General features: G+C 46.5%; 1 protein-coding gene and 1 non-coding gene across 3 annotated transcripts in view; one reads left to right on the top strand and one right to left on the bottom strand.

Moving 5' to 3' along the window:
* Positions 1-23098, bottom strand: part of CABLES1 (Cdk5 and Abl enzyme substrate 1) — an 89714-nt gene that overhangs the window by 48747 nt on the left and 17869 nt on the right. For both annotated transcript variants that reach the window (XM_074352138.1, XM_010958050.3), the window contains exon 2: positions 3047-3118. In XM_074352138.1, the coding sequence (XP_074208239.1) occupies positions 3047-3118 (72 nt within the window). The remainder of the gene's footprint in view (positions 1-3046; positions 3119-23098) is intronic.
* On the top strand, positions 22600-22675 carry TRNAA-UGC (transfer RNA alanine (anticodon UGC)). The gene has a single exon. It is a non-coding gene; the product is annotated as a tRNA-Ala (tRNA).

The raw sequence follows: 23098 nt of genomic DNA, 5'->3' as shown, positions 1-23098 counted from the left end.
AATCACTGGAAAGAGGAGAATCTCTGAAAGATAAGGGTGTGCTTCCACTGGTTTCTGGGCAGAACCAAGTGTTTAGGAGCATCCTCACACCCTCACCCCATTCCCCCTGCAAATGCAGACCTTCCTGGACCCACCAGTCTCAAGGCAGGGGGCCAAGAGCTAGACTGTGAAGGTACCTTCCTACTTCCCCAGCGGCTGGATGCTGGTACAGGTCCCAGCTCAGAGGAAGGATGACCCCAAGCTGCTCCCTGCCTCCCATTCCTGCAGAAACAGGTGCTGTTGCTCTCAGGTTTGGGCACAAAATTCCCCATCCTGCTGGAGCCAGAAGTCGGCAAAAGGGGTCCAGGTGACTGTCAGCACCAGTAATCACTGTGGTGCAGCAGCCTGTACCCATCACCCCAGACAGGCTGGAAATGGGCAGGTGGTGGTGACTGCCACACCTGCCGCAGCTGAACTGAGGTTCTTCTGGACACCTAGTAGAGATGGCCTAGGTCCTTACTTCTAGGATACCAGGTAACCCCAGGCAAAGTGGAAAACTCCTCAGCCTAAACCCTCTCACTGCAAACGCCCAGTTCTTAGAGTTCAAGGTGGATATAGAAACTAACTTATTAACTGTGATGTGAAAAGCAAGACTTTTAAAAGGATAACTTAACAGAGGTGCTTTATTTTGATATCAGCACCCAATTCTAACTGCATATGCTACTGACCTAGCCCTTCCATCAGTGAGCTGTTTGTTGCCTTGTGCTTTTTTTTAAGCATTCAGCTACCCCCCACCCCCCGAATCTAAGAAAGGCTTTAAGAGAATTGTGGCGTTAGCAACAATTGCCAAGGAAACTGGAAGAGTAAGCACTCAGGTTGCGGCAGGTTAAGCAAAGCAGGAATTAATTTCAAAGCTGCCTGCATTAACGTGTAAATACTCATTCAAAACCATACATTTTAAGTGGTGCAAAATTAAATTAGGATAGAATTAAATTAATAACTAATTTAATGAAAGTTTAGCTCTTTCTTGTTAGCACTGATTACAGGATACATTTAATTATGCAAAAGGTTTTTAATAGATGCCTTGGAGCAGTTTGTTCTTCTATATGCTAAGCTTAGAAGCAAGTTGGGCTAATAACCTTCTGCCTCCACATTTCCCAAAACATTTCAGCGTCATTACTGGTACATTCATTACTGGTACATACAGAATCTGGAAAGGACCTCAGAGAACAGCTGATCTGCCCCTCCCATTTTACAGATGGGAAAACCAAGGCCCCAGAGTAGGTAAGTGAATTTCTAAAGCCATGTAACCAGTTAGTGGAAGAATCGGGCCAAGAATTCAAGTCCCCTGTCTCCCAAACTAACATCCCTTCTGCTATTTTTATTCCTTAGGAACAAGTAAGTCTTTAAGTAAATATTACAATTTTTTTAAATCAAAAAGTTCCATTAAAGAAAATAAAGACTTCGTAACCTGCTCAACTCCCTTGATTTCTGACTTATTTTTTAAACTTTATGTTTACACAAGATTTGTTGGAAATTAAGAACAGCATTCTGTGAGTAAGAGTTGGAGGAAGTTACAGTGAGTACAGATAAGCCGTTTTTGCTCTGCTCGTTTGTGCTGTCACAGGACGGGGGGCTGGAGGGCAGAGGACCAGCCAAGGCGGATGTGAGAGGCGGACACAGGGCTGATGGGCCAGGAGCACAGCGAACAGCTCCCCCTCCGGCCCCCTGCTCCACCTGGAATCCCTGAGGAGGGAGCAGTTCATAGCCTGTGACTTTTTTTAACCTAGTTTCCTTGACTGTGGCTCCTTGTAGCCTCTCCAAACCCCAGGGCCTTCGCAGTTCTGTTCACTGATTGGCACTGATTGTACTCCAATGCCAAAGCCACTGACATTTCCCCCTCACTCTCGCTGACTACTTTGGGCCACTTGCACAGGGCCACGTGGCACACAGCCACATGCCACTCAGCCTAAGATGGTCCCAGAGGTTATGTATGTTTTCTAAAACACTTTAAAAGTGGAAATTGGACTGTCTGGCCTTGACTTTCTCCTTGGAAAGATGTCGGTGATGAGAGTCATAGTCACTGATGCTCCTGATCACATCCCAGCCCTCTCTATGCTCCACCCTTTGTCCAGACAGTGTGTGGACATGACCTGTAGCCTGGGAGTGAAGCTCCGGGCAGGGAAGAAGCCAGCTCCAAGGCGAGATGTCTCCCTCCACATCAGCTCCCTACCAGGCTGAAAGGGAGGAGGAGCCAGGGACTCTGGGGTCCTGGCCAGCGGCCAAAGCACGAGGGGTGCAGATGTGGGTTCCAGAGGGGCTGGTACAAGTGGCCTCCCCCTCTGCAGCCTGCCATGCAGCCCCTGTGGAGCCACAGCTTCCAATCGCACCCCACAGGGTCCCACCTCGCCTCAGCTCCTCCTGCAGGGAAGAGCTCCCCACCCTGCCAGCCCAGCTGCAGGAGGCGTGGCGTGTGCCTCCCGCACTCAAGGAGGGCCGGGTGGACCGCAGTGCAGAGGGGGCCATTGGATAGATGCAGGACTACAGGAAGGAGAGCTGCCAGTCAGAGGCTCGGCACAGCTCAGCAACTGCTGTCACCCAAAAAAAGATGCCTTGAAAGCACTTTTCTAATCCAGAGGGAGAAACGGATGCTTTCAGCCCCAAGGGAGCACTAACAGTGATCCTAATCAAGCTCCCCAACCAACACCTGGCCGCAGAGGAACACTGCAGGCACCTGCTAATGAAGTCAGGGACTGTGACAATTGCATCACCGCTTCTGGGAAAGCTGGGGCCACGACGCGCTCTCCTTCATCAACAGCAATTTTCAAAATGAACGGGAAATAGCACCAGAATTTGCATGCAAACTGCACTACTCTGTTACATAATTGGGATTTCATAGTTCCAATGTTCCAAAGCGTTTGGTTTCCAAACAAGTCTGGGGATCAAATTGTAACTTTTAAAATTCAATTCTGTAGATCAAGAACTTAAAAAAAAAAAAACCCAAACTTTGGCTGCCATCTTGTATTGCAGACCATTCACATAACATAAATGCAACCCCAAAACTCACCTCCGTAGAGGGGCGTTCTCCTCAATATCTTCTAGGGTCTCCAAGGACGATCTCTGGGAGATGAGGCGACGTCTGCAGAGAGAAGGAAAAAGTCTAGAAGTTAAAACTGCATTTTGAAATGCATTGAGCATTTCTGTAAATCTAAAACTATTCTTAAAAAAAGAAAGTCTGTTAAAAAAAAAAAAATTGGTCAAAACATGTCTTTAAGAGGCTGCCGTATTCCCAGCCTGTATCCTGAATGCCAAGCACATATTGGTCGGCTGAATCCTGAGCTTTCTCCCTGGTCCTAGGGCTGCTCTGTGGTGATTAGGGAACTGGCGGATTCTTTTCATGCTGCCAAAAGACAGAACAAGACAAGTTGCCTCTTACTGTATGTAACTCGGGTACCACGTGCACTTTTTCTAAAGCATTAGATAATACTGTTAAGAATTCAATATTAGTGGTCTGAAGCAGGTTAGTTGGTAAATATTACATTTTAAAACTGTATTAAATAAAATCTCAAAGCCCTTAGGAGGCAATAAAAAAAGACTTATGGTCTCTGGATGGCCATGATTTCAAAAACAACTAGAAACAAGGAAGATGTTATTCCCCTGGGAGAGTTTCTCAGCGACCAGTGAGCCAGTGAGAAGATACATCAGGGCACGTGGCAGAACATGAACTCTTTCCAGCTGCAAACCACCTGCTAAACCCTCCGCAGTCTAGTTTGTTTCGCCAGACTGAAATAAGAATGGGTCCCAGTTAATTGAGAATATCTAGTAAGGTCGGGTGGTGTTTGGTAATTTCACAGTAAATGAATTTGAAAAAAGACCATCCCTTGATGGTAAATGATTTGGTGGGGACAGGGGGTGGGCAGAAAAAAATCTGATTGGGTCTTTACCTTGGAAAAAAATGGAACCAAAGTTAGAAGGATAAGTTTATTTTGTATTCATCTGACAACATTTAGGTTAAGAACAAGCAATTATAACCATGTTCTAATTTGTTCTAGAGAACAAAAAATGAAGCAAATATTTTTTGCTTTGTTCTGTGTGTACTTTTTCTGACCAACTATACTGATACCTTTGGCTTCATGTTTTACTTGGAATAAGACACTCAGAAAGGTCTTTTTTTTGCAAACCATTCGAGGGCTTCAAGGATCTTCTCAGAGCCTGTCTTCATCTTTTGATATTCAAATCCTTTCTAAAATACTCAGCACACACCTCCCTTCCTTTCTCTCCAATGGAAAACAGGTCTAATTCTCAGAGACCCTCGTTTGTCCACATGTGAGGACCAAGAGTTCTCCAATATCACCTTCAGTGTCCTCATGACATACTGGACCTTTTGCAAGATCTGCAGTTTCACTCTGTAATTAACTTAGACTGAATGTCCATTTCCGTAGTATTGCCAGATTTCCAATTGTCAGCTGGACCGGAGGCAGTGGCTATGGGGAGATACTGGTCTTAGCCGAGCAGCTGGGGAACTGATTTCACAGGTAGGGATTTGCTAGGTGGCCAATTCATTAGTAACTAGACCTTGTGCAGCCCTGTAACTCCAGGGACTCAGCTCACAGGACCCCTGTGACAGCACCCTGTGGCTGTGGCTGTGGCTTTGAAGGAACATTCAGGCCATCGGTTGAGGCGCAGCCCCTCCAGTGCCAGGTCTGGCTGGTACGGAGTCCCAGGCTGGGACGGGGCAGATGCCCATTTAGTCACACTCCCACCCACGATAGCTCTCAGGGATAGGTGCCGCCAGGCTCCCCATCCAAGGGGCGGTGTGATCCCACAGAGAAGCATGTGTGCTGGGTCAGACAGACTCAGATTTCAGTCCTGGGGTCTGGGGGCTTTGGGGCCTTAAAAAACTCCTCAATCCCTAAGCCTCAGTTTCCTCACCTATGAAATAGGAAAATGAGAGTAACTAAGAAATGGAGAGATGTAGCTCCTGGACTTTTGACAGTCACTCCAGTTTCTTCCACTGTGGCTGCACCCTGATCTGACCCATATCCCCAAAACCCACCCTGCTCAAGTGACTGGGATCAACTTGGCTGTCCTGGCTCCGGCCACTCCTCCAACCCCAGCCAGTGGCAAGGTCACTCCAAATCTATGCCTGAGCTAACCTGTGACATGTGCTCCTTCCACCCCTACACCCCCTTTTAAGCGTAACTAACCTGGGCACATTTGCTGAGGCACTGGCCACCTATAAAATTAGTGCCCCCACGCCTCTGCGCACTGTTCGCAGTTAATACCAACGTCTCCTCCACAGCCAGAAGGTAGTGATTAAAATATCTCCTCTGTTGATCTCTGGATAATGTTCTGAGTTTTTTAATCAAAAGTGAAATATTAATTTGTGTATGTACATCTAAATTGTCATTAGAGGTAACACAGGCAGAGAGAAATATATGGGTTTCAGATCCTGAAAATCCCAACAAGTTCTGTCAAACTTTGAGCCTTCCTTTATAGAACAGCATTTTCAAGTGACCAGTAAACAAGACATTTGACATTTGGCTCCATCAGTAACCAGGGAGGCTGAGGCAACCGTGCACTTCAAGCTGTCTCTTCCTTCAGTTATCCTAACAGAGGTCCACCGGGAAGCTCTGTGGTTGGCTCCTCAGGCAGCAAAGATGCAACCAAAGCTCCCAGCAAAGGCCAAGCAGGTGCATCCTCTCCACGCACCCTGTGCTCACCCACCTGATCACAACTGCGAGCCTGGCCTGCTGGGAACACAAAGCTGACCCTGGCCTGACTCCTGTCCTCAAGGAGCTCATGTTCAAGGGGGAATCCGTGGGACAACCAGCAGGGAATTCCAGTAACAATCCCTCGAGCTACTCTGGCCTTTGGGACTGCCTCCGCAACTCCCACCCCAAAGACAGCATGCCAGCCTTCCAGCTGAAAATGCCAAGTGAACCCGTGGAGGACACACGAGGCCCTGCCTGGCACACTGGGGCCCCATGGGCTCCCGTCCAGCATTCAGACCAGGGGTGGGTCACCCTAGAAAACTAGTCCATTTACAAAAGCACACAGTCTGACAATTCCCCCACTTAAAAGTCACAGCCAGCAATTTCTATGCTGGAAAAGGCAGGTGCCATTTGGAAGATAATCAAAGTAGAATACATCTTTCTATCCTTTATAGGGACTTGTTTTTTTTTTTAAGCCAGAGCATTTGATAGCCTCTTCATGAGTTGAACAGTATAGATTCTCTCTCACACACAAAGAGGTACTTAAGGTCTGGAGTCCTTAAAGGGAAAAGAAATCCAAAACCCAAATGCCCACCTGTTCCTTTAAATTCAGCAGATGTGCGTCCCCTCTTCATGAACGGAACCAAGCAATAGATCCTTTGTGACGCACACACAGAGCTGGGGAAGAACTACCACGGATCATTGGAGAGAAAGCGTCACAAGGCACCAGGTAAACAAAGATGCGATGCCTGTCTTTCCTGCCACGAGGGCGTGCCCTGTGGTGATAGCTCATCTCTGCTTCTGCTACCTTTCGAGATCCTTCCAAGCTATGTAATAACCTCTCCCCTTGCCTTCTGTCCTCAGAAAGCCCACAATGAATGGGAAGGTTAAGGGCAGGTGGCCAACCTCCACCAGGCCCTTTTCACCCTGCAATCTGCCCCACAAACCAAGTCCATTACTGTCTACACTTCTTACCTTTGGGCACAGGTAACAAGCAGGGGCCTTTGCATGTTTTCATGATTGATGAGGAATACTTAGCCTTGGACCCAAATAGCATCCCCCTTATTAACCAAGCAGACATTCGGTAAGAGCCCAAGCACGATGCGTCGACATCACCAAATGGAAGAGCCTATGACTGGTCCTCAGGGTGAGTCCTCAGCATCAGGGCCCCCCATCTTGTCTGACAATTACAATCTGGGCCTTTCCACACTGGCCACTTTTGAGGCTGATGTGGTTGACCTTCAATGCTCACATGTAAGTCTGCCTCCCTAAAGCCCCTAGACTCATTTCAGAGTATTATCTTTTGAATGCTGGACTCTGCCTAGGATGACTGCCTGTCTGGATATACCTACCAAATTGTCATTTGGGCTAACAATTCCTTGCAGTGCAAGTCAAAGAGTGCCCCTGGGGTCCAGCTGGGCCACCTGATCCAGAACAACCCCTTTATGGGGTGACCCTGGGGCAGCAGCTTGGCCCAAAATTCAACGTCAGGCAGTGGGCACCACAGGGGACAGCTCTGGCCTGACAGTGAGAACCAACATGGGATTGGGAAGGTGACCCCCTGGCCTCAGCATTGGTGTCAAACAAGAAAGTCAGGCTGGGTCAATGCTCTCCACCCTGGCTGCACTCTGGGACCCCCAGGGAACATTAAAAATCTCTGGGAGCAAAGCACAGGCTCTGAGAGCAAGAAGAGACCCTGGCCATCTGGGCCCACCATCACTCTCCTCACAAAAAGGCCATTTAACTGTGTGGCTCTGGCCCTCCATGTAAGGAACTCCCTTCCTGGCTATCTGATGGGCCACTGGAAGGCACGGTTATGTGTTCACAGGTGTGGGGAAGTGAGGGCATCACCGATCCCTCAGTTACACAGGTGACAGGCAAGCTGAGGTCATAATTACTTCAGATCCCTTCAGACAGCTATGATGACCAAAAACCCAAACAAACAAAATCGCCAACCACGAAAATAACTTCTTACTACAGTCACAAGACACCCACACATGTGATGTCGCTTTGTTACCTGTGTCTTTCTCCCACTGACCACCTCCCTCCCCGAGGCAGAACTGAACCACGCCAGCCAGTGAGCTGCTCAGGGAGGGGCCTGCTCTCCTCACCCACGGAGACCCAGGGCTTAGCAAACAGTAGGCACTAGATCGAGGCGGGCTGAATAAACAAGGAACTCCAGCACTGGCAGGGGGGTGTTTGTGGGTTCTCCCAGAGCCCCTGACCTTCCACTCAGTGCTTTTCTCTACACAATTATTACTGGGCCCTCTGCATTCAACATACCAGGTCCCAGTCTGATCATCAGAGGCCCAGAAATCACCCTCAGAAAGCTTCCCAACGCCTCACCACAGCAGGAAGTAGGGGGAGGCAGAAGGCCCTCATCGTGCAGGAGGTGGGGTGGGGGGGGGGGGGAGACAGGACAGTGCCCCCAGCACCGCTGAGCAGCTCACAGGAGGAAGGCATTGTGATCTGTTAAAAATGGATTTCTTCTGTTTGAATTTTTTTTCCCAATGGATTTTTCCCCAGCTTTTGTGACTATGAAGAGTAATAGGTCTCACTGTAAAAAAAATTTAAATTAGGAAATGTTATGAAGTAGAAACTGCGGAAATGACCTGCAAACCCCAGGACCAGAGAGCACCCTCTAAGAGTTTGATGCGTGTCCTTTTAGATTTGTTCCTACTTCCATATCTACTTGTAAAAGTAAATACATAGATTTTTTTTACAAGTAGATATATAGTCTGGGTTTGAAACTAAGAAAAGAACAAGTGTTTGCTTTTTTAAAAACAAAGGAAGCAGGAAAAGCAACCCGCCTTGGGGTGAAGCTAAACTCTGGCTCCACCACTGGTGACTCGCAGGGTCTGAGCAAGACAGAAGGAGGGGATCTTGGACAGTGAGCAGCCAAGAGGGAATTCGGTGCCCTCCCCCAGGCTGGGAAGTCACAAAGCTGCCTCCCCAACCAAGACCCAGCAAGAAAAGGCATGAGTGACACTAACCGAGAGAGCAGAGCTGGCTGTTTTAGCAGGTAGAAAAGCCCCTTGCAAGATGTGATAAGATCCCATATCCTGGTTCCCACGACTGCAAGGAGCCCTGAAGAGAAGAACCCCTAGGATCCAACTTTCACTGATAATCTTTGGTGAAGGTGCTGGTTTTCAAACACCTGACTCTCTCAAAGCCAAGTGCCATTTCTAACATCGCACTGTTCTCTCCCCCAGTGCTCAGACACGGCTTCAACTTGAGGCCACAGCACTGGGGGCTTGATCTCCAGATTCAGCAACAAACTTGTGATAACTTTGGTCATGATTTGGCAAATTTTAAAGCCAAGAATCTGGATGCTTCTGTAGCATAAGTCACATCAGACTGTGTTCCCTGAAGAAGCAAACAGTTTTGCATTGATACATATGTGTTCACAGATAAAGAAAGAAAAGTCAGCTGTCACCTCTCAACAGAAGCTACAGTCTTAAAGCACAAACAGCCTTGGCTTCAGCCTGAAGACGTGTTCGTCAGATGGGTGCTTAGTTCTGCTTTCCGTGGATCTAAAGCTTCATCCAGCAGCAAAGGTGCTGATGGAACTGAGCGTGGTCCTGCCTTGCTCACCTGGCAGCGGTGAGCTTGTTAGACTGTGGAAGAAATCTCAGAGGAGGGCCACGGAATCTGACATCGCAGTGGCGCACTGGCGGGGCAGGTCACCAGGCTGAGGAGACTGCAGAGCACCCTGCCTGGACCGGTCAGCCCCTGTGATGCCGCGGAGCAAAGAGCGCACAGCTGCCCTTGATTATGCAGGAAAAAGAAAAAAAAAAAAAAAAAAACCCTCTCCCAGTAGCAGCGTATGCATCTAAAGCCAGATCCACATCCAGCACACAGATGGACACAGATCACACCCCTCAGTGGGTCATGGGAGTCTTCCTCAAAAATGAAGGGAAACAGATGATCTTTAAGAAAAGAAGGGCTGCATAGATCAAGAAACAGACAAAATGCTAGGAAAATGATTTTGAATCTGGCTACGTTTTATTAGAGTCTCCAGCTGATGAATCAGGCAAAAAAATCAAACTGAAATCAGCACGCCCAAGAGTTGCCAATCAGCTTGTTCAAATAATATGTTTCTACCTTAAAAAATAATTCACCCATTTATTTTCTATTTTTGCAAACACTCATTTATTAATAGTATATATCAAATATCAAGTAGCAAGCTGGATGCTGAGACACATGGTGAATAAGATAAACACTGTCCCTGCCTCATGAGATTTAAATTTATGTTCAGGAAGACAGACAGTAAACAAATAGAACAATTCAAGTTGTGAAAGAGATTAACACAAAGCAGGAAGAAGACAAACCACCTATAACACTGTGGGGCGACTAGCAGGATACGTTTCAGTCATTTGTACACGTATTTGGTCCTTGTTTCTACATTTTTATATGCCGGTCAAGAAAGCAACTCTGAATGTTTACAGAGGATACAGAGACCCTCATCTTGCTCGAGTCTACTTTTGTTTCAAGGTTCTCATCAGACTTGCCAAATCCTGGAAAGCCAAGGTGTGAGGTCATCTTAGTGTTCAGGTCTGTACAGAAACAGACTTGTTGGAGGATTTAATAACTGGCCAGGTATTCACTCCCCAGATTCCCCAGCCCACCCTGCCCACCGCGCCCTGCTGATCTTACAAAACACCCTTTTCATCATATCATTCCCTAATTTGAAGCCCCACAATGATTCCCTCTTGGGAAAAGTTCAAACTCCTCTGACAAAGCGACCAGATGGGGAGGTCAGAAGACAGAGCAGACACAGCACATGGGGCCATCCTGAAGGCACATCCCGGTCTCCTCAGGGTACCAGGAATCAAAGGGGCTGGTCCAAGGCCATGAGCTCACAGTGCTGCATTCTAACACCCCCTCAGCCTCATCCAGCAGGGAAGGGCTTGGCCCTACAGCTGGAGGGAGCAAGTTGGCCAAACGTGCAGAGGAGCACAAACCAAAAGCAGGTGTACTGGTGGAAAAAAAAACAATCAGGATCCAGAAGGGTTTTGGGTTTTGTGTAGCTGATGACATAAACGACATTGCTCTTGCAACAGAATAAGCTGGATACCCATGGGGGAGGAGGGTGTGACTAGTGGGGGCCAAGCCAGGACACTGTGAGGGTGGAAAGGAAACATAAGCAATGGAAAACAACTCAAAATAAAAGAATTGGCTTCATCCTTGGGGAGCAAAGAGCCCTGTCGATCTAACAGAACCAGCCCGAGGAATCCCAGGCCAACTCACGTATGATCTGGGCGTGCACCAGAATCCAAGGAATCAAGTCCAGGTGTTTCTGTGAAAAAGGTGCCCTGAGCCAGGTGGGGAGGGTGGCTGGGAATCCAGTACCTGGGCCCAGAGTTTAAGGCCAGAACAGACCTGGTGTGGAGTGTGCGGGCAGCAGGGGAGGGCATGAGTGAGCTCAAAAGGGAGCCAAGATTTAATTGGGCAAGCATCTCCTGGAGAAGGAGCAACTGCACCAGCATTGGGGGTTCAAGGGGTCAACTCAGGATGGACTGACCCGTATGCCTTACAGCAGGCTGAACAGGATGGAGCTGAACAGGACAGAACACCAGGTTTTGCTAGACACAGAGGAATTCCCCGCAGCCAAGGCAGGGGAGGAGCCTGACAGGAGCCAGACAGGCCCCCAAGCAGATGGCTGAGGTCGGTTCCAGGAGGAGCTGGCCAGACCCCAAAAGCCAAGCGAACACACAGATGGGTGGGCTGGGGGCTGGCATCACAGTGCGATGGAGCAAACACGTGCACCCGTGAGCGCGTGTGCACTTGTCCGTGCATTCACGCAGTGTTTCCTTATGATACCAGGACAACAAAGGAGATGCAGGGCGTGTGAGGGGGAGTGAGATGCAGGCGCAGAGGGCTGGGGATGCTTCCTTAGACAGAGGCTGACTGCAACCTGCTCTGAGCCTTCTGAAGGCCCACGAGCACCTGAGTCGTGTTGGATGGACCTACGGCCTCCACTCATCTCCAGCCTCTTCAGGGAGTGTGTCACCCTGGGCCCTCTTCTCTGAACCCGGGCTGGGGCCTTCTCTTGCCCTCTGTTTTCTTCCACAAGTGCCTGTACCTTTTTTTCCTTGAAGTATAGTTGATTTCCAATGTTGTGTTAGTTTCAGATGTACAGGAAAGTGATTCAGTTTTAAATACATATTCTTTTAAAAACTCTTTTCTATTATAGGTTATAACAAGATATTGAATATAGTTCCCTGTGCTATAGAGCAGGACCTTGTTGTTTATCTATTTTATATGTAGTAGAGTATATATGTTCATTCCAAACTCTTTAATTTATCCCTCCCTGCCTTTCCTCTTTAGTAACTGTAAGTTTGTTTTCTATGTCTGTGAGTTTATTTCTGGTTTGTAAATAAATTCATTTGTATCATTTTTTTAGATTCCAAGTATAAGTGATACCATTATGATATTTGTCTTTCTCTGTCTGACTTAATTCACTAAATATGATAATCTCTAGGTGGGAGGGAGCCTTCTCTTAAACAGCCCACCGTGACAACAGCCTGAGCAAGAGTGACCTCACCTTTCCTTCCCAATCATGAGGACTTAACTGCTGCTTTACAAGAATGCCTTTACATGCTGAAGACCTTCTAAGCCAGATACACATTTGTTTTCCATTAGGAGACAGAAGGGGGGCCCTCTGTGCCTAGTGCTACGGGGTCTGCAGCACAAAGACTGGAGATGGACAAGAAGAAGCCAAGCCCTGCCCCGGGAGGCGGACGCCTCTCCAGGCTCCCCAGTCTCGAAGAGCTGAGATGTCCGTGGGAGCTAATTTAATTAGAAACAGCAGCGTCAGGTGAGGCCAGTTCCTTCCATGCTGGTATTTCAACGGAACCTCTCAGAGGCCGCCTTCCAGGATAATCGCTCCCCTGAGGTTCTCCCTCGGTTTCCCACTTGACCTTTCCCGCTTCTGGAGGGCCTTCAAGTAGAAATGGATTCTGACAGCTGGAAACAGCATGCAATTATTTATAGCAAATTCAGGATTGATGCGGTTTCATCAATCTTTATTTTCTGGTTTTTCAGATTCACCGTGGCCTGTGCTCAATGGCATTTTATGGAAACGAAGACAGATGCTTCCCTGTCTTTCCAGCTTCAACCACCAGCATCCCTTTTCCTACCGAGGGGCCCAAATGATCTCATTCCTTTCTGGAAGCCTTTTTTTAAAAAATGCCTTGTTTCTCCTTGGCCACCAAGGCTTATTCCCTTTATTGAAAGCTGATGTGGACTGGGCACGGCTGAATCGCTGGCCTCCTGAGGGACTTACGGGGGTAAGGAATGCCCCTGGGGTGACCAAAGCTTACTTCAAAAGAAAACTCAGAACCCGCTTCACCTGTTTTTCATCCACCCAAATCCTACCATTCTCCTAAGGCACAGTGCGGTGTCACCCGCTCTGCAAAGCTGTCTCTGACATTTTCTGAGTTCCTACAACATTTGGTATCTTTACTGCATTATATGGATATATTGATATCCAGGTACAAGCAAATCTGAAACCAGGAGTTAGGGAGGACCTTTCTAGCCTGAGGCTACCCTTAGCATCTAACTCACTTCTTTTGGTCCCGGCTGTACAGTGTGGAGATAATACCAATTGACACAGCTAAGTAGGTGCCTATGATAACCATTTTTAAACACCTCAGGATCCACTTCAATTAAATAGATGTGGCAGGTGAAGCTTAGTTGCACAAAATCAGCTTACTCTGGCAGTATAAGCTAATGCAAAATTAATGTGTAGACGGTCAGCATGATAGGGTTTGCTGTAGAAAACTAGTGAATTTGTATTTTACTGCAGTTTTAAAAACACTTTATATACATTATATTATAAGCATATAATATAGCCACATATAAATTATACCTCAAATGTTAAAGGTAGAATTACCCCGTGTGACTGGCAACTCCATTCCTAGACGTAATCCAACAGACATGAAAGCATACGCCCAGACACGGCTGTACGTGAATGTTCACAGCCGCATTATTTACAATAGCCAAGATGTGAAAACAGCCGAAATCCCATCAACGGATAGATGGATGAATAAAACAATATTCTTCAGCCACAAAAAGGAATGAGGTACCGATACATGCTACAAAATGGATGAACCTTGAAAACATTATGCAGAGGGAAAGAAGCCATTCACAAAAGACCACATGGTGTATGATTCCAGCTATGTGATCTGCCCAGAACAGGCAAATCCATAGAGAAAGAAAGCAGATTAGTGGTTGTCTAGGGCTGGATGTGGGGCGTGGGAGGAATGGGGAGTGACTGCTAAATGCCACAGCGTTTCTTTTTAGGGTGATGAAACTGTTCTAAAATCAGAGTGGTGATGGTTGCACAACTTTGTAAACATACTAAAAAACACCTGGTACTATACTTGAAAATGGATAGTGTATGAATGCTATCTCAACCAAGCTGTTAAAATGATATATAAAATCTATATGTAGAAAAGTTTGTACTGAGAAAAAATTACAGAGTGAAAATGAATCCACCGTTTGTGGAACTCCTTACAGCCCTGGCTGAGCTCCTCAGCGCTCCATGAAGACAATATGATTTTGAAAACTATGGACCTGGTTCAATTTCCTTTGTCTAGGGCTCTGGACACTGAGAGCTTGGCTGACCTGCCCAGGCCAGAGCCAGGTGGTCAGAGAGCAAGGACAGGGCCCGAACTATCGCACTTCAGGGCCTGTCCAGTCCCTTTCCTTTCTAAGGCGGTTTAAGCTGGCCCCTTCCGGGGCTGTTTCCAGCCCTCAGCAAAGGCACCAGGTGAGCAAGGAGGGTGATGTGGGCAAACCCTGGATAGGCCAAGGCCAGCTCACCGCTTTAACCAGGACTTCATCTTCTCCCCTGGTCTCCCACGGGCATCTCAAGCCCAGCGTCACCCAACACCTGCTGACAGCCCACACGTCCACCGCCCTTCTCCTCGTATCCACCGAGGACAAAGCTCACCTGAATGATAAACTATCATTCACTTGGCAAACAGGGAGCCTCCCTACTGCACACATCAAAGTGGTGTTAGTTTGGAGCTCTGAGACTTCAATTTCTTTAACTTCCATTTCTCTTGCCTCTGATGCAAGAAACACTTGCAAACGGCTCCTTTTTTTTTTAAGGCTGGTCCCATTTTCTAGGAGAGAACCTGGAAGCACCTTAAGGCATCCAAGATGCAAGAAAAAAGACAATACACCCTCCCAGGTGCTTCTGTCAGCGTCTGGGTGGTAGTTTAATTTTTTAACAGCTCATTCGGAGCCCTTTGAAAATATATTACTAGTTCCTTGGCCTCACCGTATACCTAATTAGCAACCACAGTTCTAATTACCAGGCTGTTCAGGAAAGGTTTCCAAAGCGACTCTGCAGCAGGAGAGCTGTGCTGAAAACCACAGGAATATTCAAGAAGATGCCATGTGGATTCAACTGCTTATTGGATACTTTGGCAAAAGTCTAACCCAGAGGTCTGAGTAGCCCCTTATGCCAGTGCTTTAATGTGATACCCCATGGCTGTTACAGAAAATCATATATTCTTTAAAAAATTTTTAAACAACTTCTTTTTTCTTTGAGGTATAGTTGATTTACAATATTACATTAGTTGCAGGTATACATCATAGTGATTCAATATTTTTATAGATTATACTCCATTTAAAGTTATTATGGGGGGAGGGTGTAGCTCAGTGGTAGAGCACATGCTTAGCATGCATGAGGTCCTGGGTTCAATCCTCAGTACCTCCATTAAAAAAACAACTAAATAAATAAGCCTAATTACCTCCCCCTTCAAAAAATAAATAAAATTAAAATAAATTTAAAAAAGTAAAATTACTATAAAATGCTGGCTACAGTCCCTGTGCTGTACACTGTATCACTGTAACATTTATCTTACACATAGTCGTTTGTGTCTCCTAACCCCCTGCCCCGATCTTGGCCCTCCTCCTTCCCTCTCCCCACTGGTAACCACTAGTTTTTCTCTTTATCTGTGAGTTTGTTTCTATTTTGTTATATTCCTTTGTTTTATTGTTTACAGTCACAAATAAATGATAACATACAGCATTTGTCTTTCTGTCTTACTTCACTAAGCACAGTACCCTCCAGGTCCATCCACTTGTTGCAAATGGCAATATTTCATTCTTTCTTATGGTTGAGGAGTATTCCACTGTATACATATACCACAAGTAATATATTGTTAACAGTCTCCAAAGCGGGGGATATACTGCTTTCAACCAATGTTTTCACAAAGCACTGGGCTACAATAAATGCAGTCAGCTGCATTTTATTTTCCTAAGACTGTTCAGTGGTGTCATCCTTTAGGGCAGGATCCTTAAACTGGGGTCCCTGGACCTCATAGAGGTTCTGCGCACCTTTAAAATCAGATGCAAAGTGTGTGTGTGTGTACACATGTCCATTTTTCTCTCTTTTCTAAAAGAGAATCTAGGAGATTCCAAGGAAAGATTAGAAACCAGTTATCTAGGCAAAGAATGAAGCTAGCAGGGGTAACAGAGGTGACAGGGCAGAGTTCCAAATCCAGTTCTGTCTCTGTTACGTGACTTTCAGCACAATGTCACCGTTATCACTGTCATCAGCACATATACACAGATGTCCAAAGTCCTAAGTGTTGGGGGTGCAAAGAAGAGTAAAGGAATGTAAAACTTTGTCCCTGTTCTGGGTGGTTCATGACCTAGTATGGAGACAGGGCCAACACAGGTCTGAAACTTCAAGACTTGGGTCAAATACTCACAGGCCAGAGCCTGGAATGCAGGTGAGCTCTGAGCTGTGCCCATTCGGCAGAGAGGCAAGGCTGATGGGATCGTGGGGAACCAGAGTCCCGGTGAGGGTGCACGTAGAGGGTGGGTGCCTGGTGAGTCTCTCTGGAGCCTTTGGCTCTGCTCGATGGGGTCAAGCCCAGGCCAGCTAGGGTTTCACTGAGTGGCAGGAATCTTGGAAAAAGCTGACAGATGACAGTCAAAGCAACACCAAAGCAGAGATGAGGGCCCGCTCTGAAAATTGGGTAGATTCCTAAAGATCACAAGAGAAATAATAACACTGTGCTCTATCAAAAGGAAAGGAGAGAGCAGCAAAACAGAAGGACTTCGCAAAATTTTAGCAAGAAATGGAGGCATGAATCAAGATATTCAGGGCAGAGGAGAAGCGTGTATATATACCATGGGAAGGCTCAACACACACAAACCTTGCCCTCCGCCACCGAGGACAAAGCTCACCTGAATTATAAACTATCATTCACTCGTGCATTCACATGCACACCCATCATTTATTAAATACTCCTGACAAGGTGCTGGGAAATCAGGGATGAACAGAGCACAGTCCCTGCCTTTAGGGACATTCTGGTGGGGAGACACCTTAAGAGAGATTATAAAAAGTAAAAAAAAAAAAGGAGAGTGCACTGACAGATGTGTCTGACATATGGGAGCAAAGAGGGAGGACCTCAGGGCTAGGCTGAGGAGGAACAAATCCGGGAAGGCTTCCTGGGTGTCAGTGCTGGGACGGACCTTGGAGATCACTCATCCAGGTGAAGAGACCGTGCACCGCCCGGCTGCACAGGTCGTGTGTTAGCAAAGCCTCGGTAGGCGCTCCGGATAATGTATCCCACCACCATCTCACCACCAAAGGGAAGACCAGACTCTGCCCTTCTTCTCAGCCAACACATATTCAGGTTAAAAAGGCAGTCTTAGCTGTTTCTCTAAAATGCAAAGCAGCCCCTCAAATTTCTCCCTGCTCAGCCTGGGAGGTTCAGTTCCTGGATTTTGACACGTCCTTTGAAATGGAAGCTTGTCAAGCATCAGACCAAACGAGGCTCACTCTGAGGCCGGGCTGGGCCTATTAAATTGGCGCCAAGATTTAATGCCTCATAATCATCAAGAGCCCAGGTTCCCAGGTTCATAAAAACCCAGCAGTCTACTAAAAGGCATAAGGGGCATAAACGGACCCGAGGCCCATCAACGCGCCGCCCGAGAAGCCTTGGGTGTGTGGTCCTGCAGCCTGGAAACACTGAGTGTAAAGCTGGGAAGCCCCCCACCGCCCCCTGTCAGAGGCCAAAGCGAAGGTGTGGGAAGAAGGGGACGTGCATCCTGTCTGTGTTGAGACATCCCTCAGACAGCACCCAGGCTCTCAGGAGCCATCAGACCAGACCTAAAGGCCGGCAGGCCCGTTACGTTTCTCTCTCATGCTGTGAACCTTATACCCAAGCACTCTGAGGGCTTTACAGACGTCGCTGCGTTTAATTCTCACAGCCCCCTGTAAGGCGGGTAGTATTCAGAATCTCATTTCACAGATGGAGGAACTGAGGTCCCGACACGGTACGTAACTTGCCCAAGGCTCCAGGGCCAGGAGGTGGTAGGTAAGGAACAGGGCAACTTCCATACCGAACAGTCTGGGGTGGCGCTTTGAAAAGGAGATTGCAGTCTTGCATCTCTTCCAGAACTAGCAGCTTATAACATCATGGGGGAAGGAGTGGGTTGTCTTCCAAAGAGGAGCTGGGAGGGGCAGAGGGCTGTTCAGGGATCCCTCCCTCACACAGGGCTGGCTGCCCATACGGCCACCGCCAAGCCCAGGCAGGAGCCACGTGCCCCTTGGCCACCCGTGACCCCACACAGTTGCTGGCTCCAATCAGCAGAAACTTCAAAGGAGTCTTGGGAGAGGCTCTGCAGGTCACACGCTGCTTTAAACCCTCTCATGTACTTATCGGAGCAACAGGACACCTGCCCCAGGGTCCTTTCAAATTCTGATGAGTTCTCCAGATGTTTGTTTGAAAGTGACGCTCTAAGGGTTTCTGCTAGGTTTGACAGAAAGCCTTTAAGCTTCCATTTCAAAGTTTATTTTCGAATGAAAGCTATTTTGCCAAAGAAACAAGAACTCCTTACCCAACCAGGCAGGAATGGTGGGTTTAAAAACAATTAACTTTGGAACCTTGGATTGGGCCGGGGGACACTTCATTCTTGGAACTCTAAGGCCCCTCTAATGTTAGAAATACCTGAGTTTTCCTCACACTCTAGGCTTAATGTGTTTAATCATTAGATCAGGACCTCAGGAGACTAGAGCCTGGTAGAGATCAGGATTCGTGGGCTCCTGTGGGGGGATTCTCTTCCAGGCTCAGCTGTCAGCCCTGTCCTGGGGCTCAGCTTTGCTCTATGCCCTGGAATTTTTTTTTTTCCCTATTAAGGTTTTTTTTAATTGTAAAATATACATACGTAACAGAAAATTTACCATTTTAAGTGTAAAATTTGGTGGCATTAAATATATTCACATTGGCTTTTTAAAATTTTGTAATAACTTTTTAAAATTGAAATATAGTTGATTTACAATGCTGTGTTAGTTTCTACTGCACAGCATAGTGATTCATATATATATGTATATATATTCTTTTTCATATTCCTTTTTCATTACAGGTTATTACAAGTTATTGAATATAGTTCCCAGTAGGACCTTGTTGTTTTATCTATTCTGTATATAGTAGTTTGAAAATACACTCACATTGTTGTGCACCGTCACTACCCTCCAACCTAAACTCTGTGCTCTTATTAAACACTCTCTACTTCACCCACCACCCTGGAAACCACCATTTTCCTTTCTGTCTCTGTGGATTTCACTATTTTAGGTTCTTCATCTAAGTGAAATCACACAGTATTTGTCCTTTTTCACTTAGCATAATTCATCCACGTTGCATGAGTCAGAACTTCCTTCCTTTGAAAGCTGGATAGTAGTAGAGACCACATTTTGTTGACTTTCATCCCTTGATGGACACTTGGGTTATTTCCAACTTTTGGCTGTTGTGAATCACGCTGCTATGAACATGAGTGGGCAAATATCTGTGCCAGTTCCATGCCTGGCTTTTTTTGTTTCTTGAATTCTGGAAGGGCAAACTGGCATCAGTCCCATCAGACGCCCCAGGGTTGCCTTGGAGGGGCCCTGAGGGGCCACAGGTGTGAAAGGAGCAGAGGCAGAACCAGGAGCTGCCCACACAGCCACAGGTGTCACTCAGAGGGCTGCCAGCTCAGCTCCCGTGTTTATGGGAACCGTCTTGTTGCTTCTACGCAGTCCCTGTGTGCCCATCTCCTTCCCTGCCCCAAACACACCTTTCCCTCCAAGGAGGCAAAGCCACCCACAGGGCCCCCAGGGCACACATAGGCTGGAGCTTTCGGCGTCGGGGTCCCTTCCCACCTCCCTCTCGCCTATCTCTGCACACGGAGCTCCTCCTTGCTCCCGTGGCATCCTGGATGAGGCTGTCATTGCACGCCCTGCACTGTCCAGATGGATTCTCCTGTCTGGTTCTCCTAGGTGACTCAGGGCTAAGTTCAGGACTAACTCATATTAGGTGCAAAATAAATACCTGTCAAATGATGGAACAAGCCCAAATCATCAGCTCCTCAAAACCCCCAAACCAGTTAGCACTCATTGAACACTGTACAAATTATAATCGACAGAAACTACCCCATATGTCTTTCTTGAGCATGGCACCTTGATGGTCTTTTAAAGTAAATTCTGAATGAGCTAATATAATTGCAAAAAAGGAGGCATCTGGTTAGTAAAACAGACCCTGAATTTCCAAACAGCTTTTTGAAAAAACTGGCCTGCAGCTGGACCATCGGGAGCCCGAGGATTCTTGGTGGGTCCCAGGCTGTGTGTGTTACGTGGCCCCGTTTTCAGACACGTGAGGGGAAAGATCCAGGAAGTCTCCCAACGAAGCCTGGAAAGTTTTTGTTTTTTAAGTGGGAAGGGGAAAAAAAAAAATGTGGGATTGAAATGACCATTAAGCAAACATAAAAATATGAAAGCACGCTCCCAGGAGATTAGGGGAAATCATTTTGGCTAACAATGATCTTGAGATTAGTTTTATCAAGTGAATCAAGCACCAGTGAACGAGAGATCTGGTTTCTATTTCCAGCTTCCCGCGCCCTGGCTCAGTCATTCAGAAATTAACTTCTACTCCTTGTTTTTTTTCCTACTTTAAAATGAGGGAAATGCCACCCTTCCTCCTCCGTTAAGACCATCAGCAGAGAAGTTGTAATCGACCCAGAACCTACTGCAGACTGACTTCTGACACCACGGAGAAAATTTAATAAGCTCCCACCAACAGACACGTGCAAGATGCGATTTAATGACAAGGGAGGGATTCATAATTTAGTGAAAAAAGGAAACTTGCAAAACGGTATCTGCACTTTGGTCTCTAGTATTAAAAAAAGAGAGAGAATAGAACACACACCATAACCAAGGTTAATTGACGGGTTCTAACCCACCCGTATCTGTGCACGCCCTATGCCAAAACATTAACTGGTCATCTCTGGGTAATTTGAATTTCTGTTTTTTTCTAAATGTTTCACACAGGTATTCCTTTTTGTTACCAGAAAATAATATGGAGTTCTAAAAAATGATGCATTCATATTACACACAGAGACCTAAGTATGCCTGTGTGTATGTGTACCGTGCTTGCATTCCAGGTGACAGTAAAGGATCAACAGAGCCATTAGTGAAGAAAGCACATGGAAGGGCAAGAAATGGGATAAAAGGTTGGTAAGATGACCCCTTATGATTAAGTGACTTCTTGCCCAGTTGCTTGCACCACACATCAAAAAATCCCTAGAATTGCTTCTTTCCAGCAGGCAGGAAATCACTCATTTCCCCTGAAATGTGAACTTTCAGGCACCAAGTCTGATGAGGAATCATTGCATTCAAACCAACCTTCCCTTTCCTTTTGTAAATCATCTCTGAAGGAGAGACTGCTTCTAGATAGGTGGAGGGGAAGCGAGGCCCGGTGGAGGGGCGGGGGGCTGAGAGAGAGGATGCAGAAGGGGCTTCGGGAAGGGTCTGAGGAGCGAGGAGAAGCAGAGGTTGTTTTGGGAGAATGGGAGAGGGAATTGATGCAGAAACGCAGCAAGACCACGAGTGCCTGTTTGAGGCTGGTGAATATGGATTTATAGTCACGTCACGCTGCTTGGCTGCGGGCACTTAACACAAGGCAGCAGCGTGGTTATCCACGGAGGAGGTCGTTTCCGACCGGAAGGCTTGGGGAAGGGCCCTGGAGTGGAGGAGCTCATCTCCCAGCTGCCTCCTGCCCTATAAATACTTATGTTCATTAGTAATAATTTTCTTAGACAAGATTTAAAAGCAAGAGGGGCTTGCAAAGGAAAACTGGAAGATGTCTTTGCCTGTATCTCTTCTCATTTCTCAATTCAAGATGCCAGTAACCCATCCCCTATCAAAACAGCTCTCTGAATCAACACATCTTTCTGAAAGTCCTTGCATGGGAGAATCCTCTCTAATTTAGGTAATTTTAGAAGAGCCACAGACAAGAATTACCTACAACTCGCCAGACACATAAAAGACTCCTAGTGCCAGGTGAGGCTATTTCAATGGTGTAACTTGACAATGAGATTAAAAGAAAAAAAGTCAAACTGTTATTTTCTCTACCTAGATTTTTATGATTAGATGAACTGAAAAAAAAATTATAAATTCTTTTGAGAAAAATATAGAGTCTCTGTAACAGCAGACTAATTTTAATCTTGCTAGGAGCAACCAAGTTTTTGTCTCTGCATGTGTTTTAATTATTTATTTTTAAACTTCAACAGATGTCTTTTATAAGCTCACACAGCCAGGATCATCTGACTGGATCTATTTAGCAGCATATCTTGCACCAACGCCTTGGGCTGAATAAACACTGACATGGAAGAAAGAACCGCTTGTTCACTGATAAAAAGTGAATACAGTAGGAAAAAAAAAACATCTAGGGGAAAAGGTCTACTTGAAACGTGTCACAAAATACTTGCTTATAGGCAAGATGCCTTTCCCCTTAAGAAAATAGGAGTTTTCTAACAAGAGAACTCTGGGGGGCTTATGCTATGAATGCGAGCAGGTTAGGCAAAGCCAGGGTTTAATATTAGACAGTAAGACAAGTATCAGGGAGAAGCGTGTAGCTCAGTGGTAGAGTGAGTGCTTTGCATGCACAAGGTCCTGGGTTCAATCCCCAGTACCTCCATTAATACATAAATAAACAAACCTAATTATCTTCCCCCACAAAAAAAAAAAAAAGAAAAAAGATAGTAAGACAAGTATGAATTCAGGTCTGCAATTTTTTTTTTTAATAAGCAAATAACAGAAAGCCCTGCCTGGCCCCCCTTTTCCCCCTGGGCTGGAAAGTTCCAAAGTCTGTTTCTAGAAAGCAAACAGAAATTTCCTAACGTTGCTCTCACAGTCTGCTGCCCTATGTCCTTGTCCCTAACTGAAGCATCCCCCGGCCAAAAGATTCATTTTGTGCTACTCAACTGTGAGTCCCAGGTCTCTGGAGGGAGGGAAGAAATGCAGAAAGTCACAAGACTGCCCAAGAGTGGGGCTTCCAGAGAGAAAAAAAGAATCAATCTTTGAAATCACCACCATATCATAATTACATAGATATGGAAAT

Source organism: Camelus bactrianus, chromosome 24 (assembly GCF_048773025.1).
Source record: "Camelus bactrianus isolate YW-2024 breed Bactrian camel chromosome 24, ASM4877302v1, whole genome shotgun sequence".
Classification (NCBI taxonomy): Eukaryota; Metazoa; Chordata; class Mammalia; order Artiodactyla; family Camelidae; genus Camelus; species Camelus bactrianus.
This window is presented reverse-complemented; position numbering and strand designations above follow the sequence as displayed.